Source organism: Cebus imitator, unplaced genomic scaffold (genome assembly GCF_001604975.1).
Source record: "Cebus imitator isolate Cc_AM_T3 unplaced genomic scaffold, Cebus_imitator-1.0 Scaffold53, whole genome shotgun sequence".
Taxonomy (NCBI): Eukaryota; Metazoa; Chordata; class Mammalia; order Primates; family Cebidae; genus Cebus; species Cebus imitator.
Window position 1 is genome coordinate 8,833,958 of NW_016107368.1, and position 9,835 is coordinate 8,843,792.

The window sequence follows — 9,835 nt, forward strand, 5'->3', positions numbered from 1 at the left end:
AGCCAGAATCTCCTGACCCTTGGGGGCTCCTTTTAGTAATTTTCCACCCACTGACCCCACACTGCTCTTTGGCTATCAGTCCCAGCTGTCTCTCCTGCCTTTGGAGTTCAGCCTGATCTCTCTCCTCTGTTGCAATAATCTTAGATAAGTCTTCCCAATCATTTTAACAAGAGTTGGAAAAATTTTTCTTTAACGTGGTTGAGAAGGAAATATAGCCGGGCACATTGGCATGTGCCTGCAGTCCCAGCTACTCGGGAGGCTAAGGCTGGAGGATCTGTTGAGTTCAGGAGTTCTGGGCTGTAGCGTGCTATGCCGATTGGGTGTCCGCACTAAGTTCGGCATCAATATGGTGACCTCCTGGGAGCGGGGGACCGCCAGGTTGCCTACAGAGGGGTGAACCAGCCCAGGTCGGAAATAGAGAAGTAGCCTGGTGGCTGTTTCTGGTTCTGTTGAGTTTTGGGGGGGAAAGATTTGTGAGTTTTTTGATTTGGTGAATGAACGAGTGGGCAGTGTTTTCAGATTCTTGTCATCCCTTACTCTGCGGCCATTGAAGTACAAAATGCGGGAAAGAGTGTCCTCAGGCGAGCAGGTGTGATTATTCCCTAGAAGACTGGTAGAAAAGTATAAAGTTGAGAATTAAATCATGTGTTCACCTCTTCATTCCTAGAGTTAAGGGAGAACTGCCGTGCCTGTCAACCAGTCTCTGGTGTTGGAGGGAAGGGAGGTGAGGACTTCCAAAGCAGGGAGGAGGCCTCAGTGGGGGCGTCTGCATGACACGTCCCTGAATTTAAGTAGCACATTAATGGATACTACAAGATCACTCCATTTATCTCAGCTAATTTTTATTTTTATTTATTTTTAGTTTTTGAGATGGAGTCTCACTCTGTCACCCAGGCTGGAGTGCGATGGCTTGATCTCAGCTCACTGCAACCTCCTCATGGGTTCATGCGATTCTTCCTCGTTCAAGAGATTCTCCCACCTCAACCTCCCAGTAGCTGGGACTACAGGTGCATGCCACCACAGCCAGCTAGTTTTTGTATTCTTTGTTAGTCACTTCTCAAAAATGAAAGAAGGCTAGATATAGTATCTCATGCCTATAATCCCAGTGTCTTGGGAGGCTGAGGTGGGAGGATTGCTTGAGCCCAGGAGTTTGAGACCAGCCTGAGCAACATAAAGAGACATGTCTCCACAAAAAATAAAAAATAAAAAAAAATAGTCAGGCATGCCAGCATATGCCTGTGATCCCAGCTACTCAGAAGGCTAAGGTGTGAGAATTGATTGAGCCCTGGAGGTCAAGGATGCAGTGAGCCATGATCTTGCCACTGTGCTCCAGCCTGGGCAACAGAGGGAGACCCTGTCTGGAAAAAGTAAAAATAAATAATAAAATAGTAAGTGAAAGTGTTTTTGATATCTACTGTTGACATTGTTTCTTTCCTTTCCTTTCCTTTTCTTTTCTTTTTTTTTCTTTTTTTTTCTTTTCTTTCTTTTCTTTTCTTTCTTTTCTTTTCAGACGGAGTCTCACTGTCACCCAGGCTGGAGTAAAGTGGCGCGATCTTGGCTCACTATAACCTCTGCCTCCCAGGTTCAAGCCATTCTCCTGCCTCAGACTCCTGAGTAGCCGGGACTACAGGTGCACATCACCATGCCCGGCTAATTTTTGTATTTTTAGTAGAGACGAGGTTTTAACATGTTGGCCAGGCTGGTCTCGAACTCCTGACCTCAGGTGATCTGCTCACCTCAGCCTCCCAAAGTGCTGGGATTACAGGCATTACAGGCATGAGCCACTGTGCCCCCAGCCATCAAATACAATTTATAGGAGAAAGATTAATCAAAGTGTCCATCTAAGTCAACACAATTTTCATTATTGTTTTTAAAAGTGCTATATGAAACCCAGCATAGAAAATGTATAAAATTTTACATTAACTAGATCCTCTTACTAGAATGTGATTTCTTTTGGACCTAGAGACTGGAGGAAAGGGCCCAATTGTCAAGGAAAAAGAGAAAAAGAAGGGAAGTAATAGTAGATGTTGGAAGGGGAGTGGCCCTTAAAACCACAGCCCTCATTAGGGAGAGATCATTAGAACTATAAATACCAGATCAGTTTAGAACAAAGAAAACAAAATCCAGTTAAGCATCCACATTTGTGGGCATGAGTGCGATGATAGTGAATGTGTAGTTATTTGGGAAGAATATCAATATTATCTATTTTCCTTTTAGACATTAAGAGCTTTCCAAGCATGAATTTAAGTTCCCAAATTAGTTGCCAAATATTTAGCTTTTCAGCCCCAAGTTTCTGATCTCAAAAATGAAACCGGACAGGCAACTTGAATATTTGTTTTATGCTTCTACGACCTGTGTGATTTATAATTTAGTGGTCTTTTTTCTATTTTTTTAATTAAAAAAAAAATTTTTATAGAGATGGGGTTTCTCCATGTTGGTCAGGTTGGTCTTGAACTCCCGACCTCAGGTGATCCACCCGCCTCAGCCTCCCAAAGTGCTGGGATTACAGGCCAGAGCCACTGCACCTGGCTGGTTTAGTAGTCTTTTTAATGAGGAGGGCTAAGAATTCTTTTGTCTCCCATGTCCATGGTATAAGTGATTTTTTTTGTGTGTTTTTGTTTGTTTGTTTGTTTTTAAGCCTAATATCTCTCCCCAAATAACTGATTGTTATTGACTACCAAGAATAAAGGGAAACAATTCTTTAGTTTTCATGAAGTGCTCCACTGCAGGAGAGGATATGAGGGGTTAACACCTCCCTCCTGAGAGCTGAGGCATTCTGGCTTCTGTTATAATGAGCAGGGGGCAATTTGTCACCTGCTCCTTGGCACTAATACCCACAAGTTGATTGGCTTCAGGCAGTTTACTTCTCAAGGGGCTGGAACACATAAATTCACAGTGGAGGGCCTGTCTTATTACCTCATCTGCCGGGACATAAGCTATCTACTTTCCTCCTTAGACAAGACTGATGGAAGTTTCCTTAAGGTGCAGAGTTGTTAGTTCTTCATGTTCCTCCCTGGGGAAGGCTTCTGCTTTCCTTTAAGAGGTTTTCAGAGCACCAGTGCATTTGGTGGTGCTGTTCTCAGTTTGACATAAGTTATAACAATCCCAAGTCAATTTCTGTCACTCAACAAGTCTTTGTAAAAAGGCTGCTCTGCAAAGGTTTCTGCTAGGTGCTGCCAGGACTGGTTCACATGAAACAGGAATAGGATATAACAAGAATGCATCAGTTAGGGATTGCCTTTGGCTGCATATAACAGCAAGAACAAAATAATAGTGACTTGGCCAGGCGCGGTAGCTCACGCCTATAATCCCAGCACTTTGGGAGGCCGAGGCTGGCAGATCACAAGGTAAGGAGATCGAGACCATCCTGGCTAACACAATGAAACCCCATCTCTACCAAAAGTACAAAAAATTAGTCGGGCGTGGTGGCACACACCTGTAGTCCCAGCTGCTAGGGAGGCTGAGGCAGGAGAATCGCTTGAACTCTGGAGGTGGAGGTTGCAGTGAGCCAAGATTGCACCACTGCACTCCAGCCTGAAGTGAAACTCTTTCTCTCTCTCTCAAAAGAAAAAATAATAATGATAATAATAGTGACTCAAACTCAAAGTGTTTAAGAAAAAGCAGAATAGGGACTGGTGGTGTTTGGAGTTTCCCAGCTGGATGCCATAATCGAGGTCTCAGTGTCTCCTGACTGCCTTCCCTCTGGTCCCAAGATGGCTGCCAGAGCTGCAGCCATGCCACCACAGACAGGAGGAGAAGGGAAGCTCAGGGGACAGCCCAGTGTGTACCCCCCATGTCCCCCGCTTTGTTTTTTTTTGTTGTTTTTTTGAGACAGGGTTTTGTTCCATTCCCTGGGCTACAACCTCCACCTCCTGGGCTGAAGTGATTTTCCTGCCTCAGTTCCCCAAGTAGCTGGAACTATAGGCGCTCACCACCACACCTGGTTAATATTTGTATTCTTTGTAGAGATGGAGTTTCGCTATGTTGCTCAGGATGGTCTTGAACTCCTGAGCTCAAACAGTCCTCCTACCTTAGCCACTCAAAGTGCTAGGATTACAGAAGTGAGCCACTACGCCCCACCCACAGAACTTTTATCATCTTGCAGAACTGTGTAGGGGAGGGAAAAAAGCTTCTTCCCTACCCTTCCAGGTTTACCAGCTGGGGCCCTGGAAATTAAACTGATAAAAGATTAACAAACGGAAGAAAAACAAACGGAATTTTGTTAACATGTGCACTGTGCAAACACACTGCAGCACTTAGGGAGGAGTAACTCAGAGGAGTGGTTAGACATGAGCTTGTGGCCAGGCACAGTGGCTCATGCCTGCAATCCTAGCACTTTGGGAGGCCGAGGTGGGTGGATCACCTGAGGTCAGGAGTTCAAGACCAGCCTGGCCATCATGGTGAAACCCCATCTTATAAAAAAAAAAAAAGACGTGAGCTTGTACTGCATCTTGACAAAGAACAATACATTTGTTGAGAAGTGATGAGACAAAGGAAAAGATGTCTAAGCTTTTCTGGATAGCAGTCCGTGGGAAGGTGAAGATATGCAGGGCAACTTGGGAAGGAAGATCATTATTTTGGCAAGGTTTGTTACCTAGATTCCCCTTGGGTGCTGTCTCAGGGCCAAAAAGAGCCTCAGGTGATTAAGCCTCTAAGCCTGCTTTTAGGCAAATGAGGGGGAGGGCAGAGAGCTTTTTTGGCATCTGCTGTTTCTCAACTAGAGTCTTTGGCTCAAAATAATAATTATGTCAAAGAGAAATGTTTTGGGTTAACACTTTTTTTTTTTTTTTTTTTGAGATGGAGTCTCACTCTATTGCCCAGGCTGGAGTGCAGTGGGATTATAGGTATGAGCCACCGCACCCGGCCTAGGATAACACCTTTTTTTTTAAAGGTCTTGCTCTGTCACCCAGTTTGGAGTACAGTGGCATGATAATGGCACACGGCAGTGTCAACCTCTTGGACTTAGGTGATTCTCCCACCTCAGCCTCCAGAGTAGCTGGTACTACAGACATGCAGTCTGCCTGCTTCCACCTCCCAAAGTACTGGGATTACAGGCATGAGCTACCTCACCTGTCCTGGGATAGCACATTCTAATGCCCTACAGATGAGACCCTATACCCATTAAACAATAACTCCCCATTTCTCCTGGCTTTGTTTTGTGGTTAAAAAGTATATATATACATATATATATATGTATATATATACATACACCTGTAATCCCAGCACTTTGGGAGGCCGAGGCGGGTGAATCACGAGGTCAGGAGTTCAAACCAGCCTGGTCAATATAGTGAAATCCAGTCTCTAATAAAAATACAAAAATTAGCCGGGCATGATGGCATGTGCCTTTAGTCCCAGCTACTAGGGAGGCTGAGGCAGGAGAATCGCTTGAACCTGGAGGCAGAGGTTGCAGTGAGCCAAGATCGTGCCACTGCACTCAGCCTGGGTGACAGAGCGAGACTCTGTCTCAAAAAAATATATGTGTGTGTGTGCATGTGTGTGTGTATATTCCGATCTTGGCTGACTGCAGCTTCTACCTCCCAGGTTCAGGCAATTCTCCTGCCTCAGCCACCTGAGTAGCTGGGATTACAGGCGTGTGCCACCATGCCCAGCTAATTTTTGTGTTTTTAGCAGAGACGGGGTTTCACCATGTTGGTCAGGCTGGTCTTGAACTCCTGACCTCGGGATCCACCCGCCTCGGCCTCCCAAAGTGCTGGGATTGAGTGAGCCATTGTGCCTGGCCTTACGTTAGAGACTTTTAAATGTATCTCTTGTTCTCTTGAATTATCCATTGGGGGCATGGGGAGTAAGTAATGGACCCAACTCAAGCAGTCAATTCTCCCCATTCACCCCAATGCTGACTTCTGTCCTTCATCCTACCAACTCACTTTGAGCTCACCACATTTACAGAACGTTCGTAATTAGGTGAACATGCTTACCACTGGTATGTGTCTCCCGCAAGTGTACTGAAATTTCTCATCTGTTGGCCACCACTCCCTCCTGCATCACCACCTCATTCTTGCTCTAATATTTTGGATTTATTCAATCCTGTGCCTCTAAATTCTGTATCATGAGACCTCATCAGGTGGGAGGTAGGTATGTCTGATTGGTCTGCCATCCTGAATTGAAATTCCTATTTTTTTTTTTTTTTTTTAGAGAGGGTTTCACCAGGTTGGCCAGGCTGGTCTCAAACTCCTGACCTCAGGTGATTCGCCCGCCTTGGCCTCCCAAAGTGCTGGAATTACAGGCATGAGCCACCGCACCCGGCCTGAAATTCCTATTTTTTGTAAAACCACTACTTAGTATTCTGTTTTTAAAAGGTGCCATAGTTTATTTAAGTTTCCCTTTTGATGAATATTTAGATTGTTTCCATTTTCTTTTTTTTTTTTTTTTTTTATAGATTCATTTTCAAAGAGAAAAACACTCACACAATTTAAATACAACTCCCTCTGAATTACTCTGTCAGAGCCAGCAATAATGCCGAGCTGTGTCCTCACTGCCATTCATCAGTATCATCTGTGTCCTCTCTCAACAAAGCTAAAGGGTCTGATACTTTATTCATATACATCCTTCTTATCTGCAATGTAATCTGCAATTTCTTGTGGACACGTTAACTTTTCCGCATCTAAATCAGGAATTTCAAACCCAAATTCGTCTTCCATGGCCATGATAATCTCCACTTGGTCCAAACTGTCGAAGCCCAGGTCTTTCATAAAATGAGAGTTTACGGAAAGCTTCTCTGGGTCCATCTTGTCACAGAGTTTCAATACGTAAAGAACACGGTCCTGGATGCCCTCTGATGTCAAAGGGGGCGCTTCGCAATGCTGGCGGCACAGCTGTGTAACTCTGCCTGGAACCTGCGCGTGCGCCGAGGCCGGCTGTGAAGGCCCGCGCCCCGTCCGGGTCCCCGCGGAGCACAGAGCGGTGCTGAAAGGCTGGGCGGCGGCAGCATGGAGACCCGGGGCAGAGGCGCACACAGGGGGAAAGGACACGAGACGCCATGGCTACGCCGACCCAGGATGCACTGCCGATTGTTTTTATTTTCCATCGTGATAAACAACACTTCTATAAACACATGTATACGTGTATGAATGTTTCTATGGGATAGCTTTCTGGAAATGTAATTGTTATCATAAAGTATACGCATACTGTATATGTTGATAGATGTTTCCAGAGAGTTCATCTAAAAATTCTATAAAAATTTTCTACCAAAATTGAATGGGGGTATGGTCTTCCTCTTCTTTCCATATGTACATATGTGATATTGTGCTGGCCTGGAGCCAGAACCTGAGCAACGCTATTTTTATAAAATGCAAAACTGTTTTTAAATAAGTTGCAATGGCTGCCCCATTCTCCTCACAATAACTACTGTTCTTGGCTGCTGTAAATAGAACTGCTAGTTTGTTCTGCAAAACTATGTAAAGCTGCTTACCTTTTCTTATCAGTAACTGCTAAAATCTGTGACTTCTATCACCACCCAGACAATGTGTAAACAAATGTATATCTTGACTTGTGTAAACAAATGTATATCTTGACTTCTGTAAACCACTGAGGTAACAAACAGAATGACAAAAGTCCCCTAGACCTTGGAATGTCCGGAGACCCCCACCCTTGTCTCCGCCCAGGAGGTGAATCACAGAATCCCCTAGCCCTTGGAATGTCCGAAACATTTTCATCCCCATCCCCGCTCTTCACCCCCACTCCCAAGGTGGTTTTTCCGGTATAAAAAGTCTTGGCACCCTCCCTTTGACGCCACAGGTTGGAGAGACATGAGTCCTCTGTGGTCGCCGGCATAATAAATGACCCTGCAATCTGGCATACTTTTGTCTTGGTGCTAACTTTCTACGCTCCGGTCAAATACAACACATATGCATCAGTCTGTACTGAATGCTATTAATTTTTAATATTTATGCTCATCTAATTAGTTTAAATAGCTCTCTGTTTTATTTTACATTTCTCTGATAACTATTGAGAGAAAGCATCTGTTATTGACCATTTATTTATATTTTTCTCCTCTTTTTTTTGAGATGGTGTCTTGCTCTGTTGCCCACGTTGGAGTACTGATGCGGTTTTGGCTCACTGCAACCTGTGCCTCCCAGGTTCAAGCAATTCTCCTGCCTCAGGCCCCGAGTAGCTGGGATTACAGGTGCCCGCCCCATGCCTGGTTATTTTTTGTATTTTTAGTAGAGACAGGGTTTCGCCGTGCTGGCCAGGCTGGTCTTGAATTCCTGATCTCAAGTGATTCGCCTGCCTCAGGCTCCCAAAGTGCTGGGATTACAGGCATGAGCCACTGTCCCTGGCACATATTTTTCTTTTTCAAAAAAAAATTTTGAGACATGATCTTGCTCTGTTGTCTGGATTGTAGTGCAGTGGCATGACCTTGACTGCCTCACTGCAGCTTCGACCTCCTGGGCTCAAGCAATCATCCCTCCTTAGCCTCCCAAAGTGCTGGGATTACCGGTGTGAGCACCCAGCCCATGTTTTTTATTATGTAAATTGTTGACTCATGTCCTTTGTCCATTTTTCTTTCATTGGGTTGTTGCATTTTTCTTTTAGTTAAAACATTTCTTGGCATTACTTGCTTAACTTTGTTTATGCCTTTTCATATAGAAGTTTAAATTTTAAAATGGCCCAAATCTATCAGTTTCTTTTCTTTCTTTCCTTCTTTTTTTTTTTGAAGACGGAATTTCACTGTTGTTGCCCAGGCTGGAGTGCAATGGTTCGATCTCGGCTCACAGCAACCCCCACCTCCCAGGTTCAAGTGATTCTTCTGCCTCAGCCTCCTGAGTAGCCAGGACTACAGGTACATGCCACCACGCCTGGCTAATTTTTGTATTTTTAGTAGAGACGGGGTTTCACCATATTAGCCAGGCTGGTCTGGAACTCCTGACCTCAAGTGATCCACCTGCCTCAAGCCTCCCAGAGTCCTGAGATTACAGGTGTGAGCTGCTGCATCTGGCCGGTTTATTTTCTTTATAACTTGTGTATTTAATGTCCTAATTAGTAAATCCTTTACCAAATAAAACGTATAGAAATATACTCCCTTGGGTTCTTCCAGTGCTTTTATAAAATACTGTTTTATATCTAGGTCCTTAATCAATAAAATAAATTTTAAGGATGTGTGATCGTAGGAAAATATTGCAGTTTTTTTTCACATAGACAATTGTTTTAACACTGTTATTTTAAAAATAATTTGTTCTGGCCGGGCGCGGTGGCTCAAGCCTGTAATCCCAGCACTTTGGGAGGCCGAGGCGGGTGGATCACGAGGTCAAAAGATCGAGACCATCCTGGTCAACATGGTGAAACCCCGTCTCTACTAAAACTACAAAAAAATTAGCTGGGCATGGTGGCGCGTGCCTGTAATCCCAGCTACTCAGGAGGCTGAGGCAGGAGAATTGCTTGAACCCAGGAGGCGGAGGTTGCGGTGAGCCGAGATCGCGCCATTGCACTCCAGCCTGGGTAACAAGAGCGAAACTCCGTCTCCAAAAAAAAAAATAATAATAATTTGTTCTGTGGTGGCTCACGCCTGTAATCCCAAGGCTTTAAGAGAGCATGGTGGGAGGATCCCTTGTGCTCAGGAGTTCGAGACCAGCCTGGGCAACATAGTGAGACCCAGTCTCTACAAGAAATAAACTAAAATTAGTCAGGCTTGTTTGTGTGCACCTGTAGTCTACTTAGAGGCTGAGGTAGGAGACTTGCTTGATCACAGGAAGACAAGGCCTGGGCAACAGAGCAAGACCCTGGCTTTAAAAGCAACAATTAATAAAAAATAACTGTGACCTTTGTCATGTACTAAATTCCCATTTGTTAAGTTGCCTCCTCCATCAGTGCCAAAGCC

The 9,835-nt window shown here is 44.6% G+C and overlaps 1 protein-coding gene across 1 annotated transcript; it reads right to left on the reverse strand.

The window, feature by feature from the left end:
* Positions 1-6,457: 6,457 nt before the first annotated feature.
* Positions 6,458-7,791, reverse strand: LOC108304153 (acyl carrier protein, mitochondrial-like). Its single transcript, XM_017528212.2, has 2 exons — positions 7,648-7,791; positions 6,458-7,001 (listed from the first exon to the last, which is right to left on the reverse strand). Exons 1-2 carry the CDS (start codon positions 7,789-7,791, stop codon positions 6,552-6,554), a joined length of 594 nt encoding a protein of 197 aa, XP_017383701.1. The 3' UTR covers positions 6,458-6,551.
* Between the last annotated feature and the right edge of the window lie 2,044 nt (positions 7,792-9,835).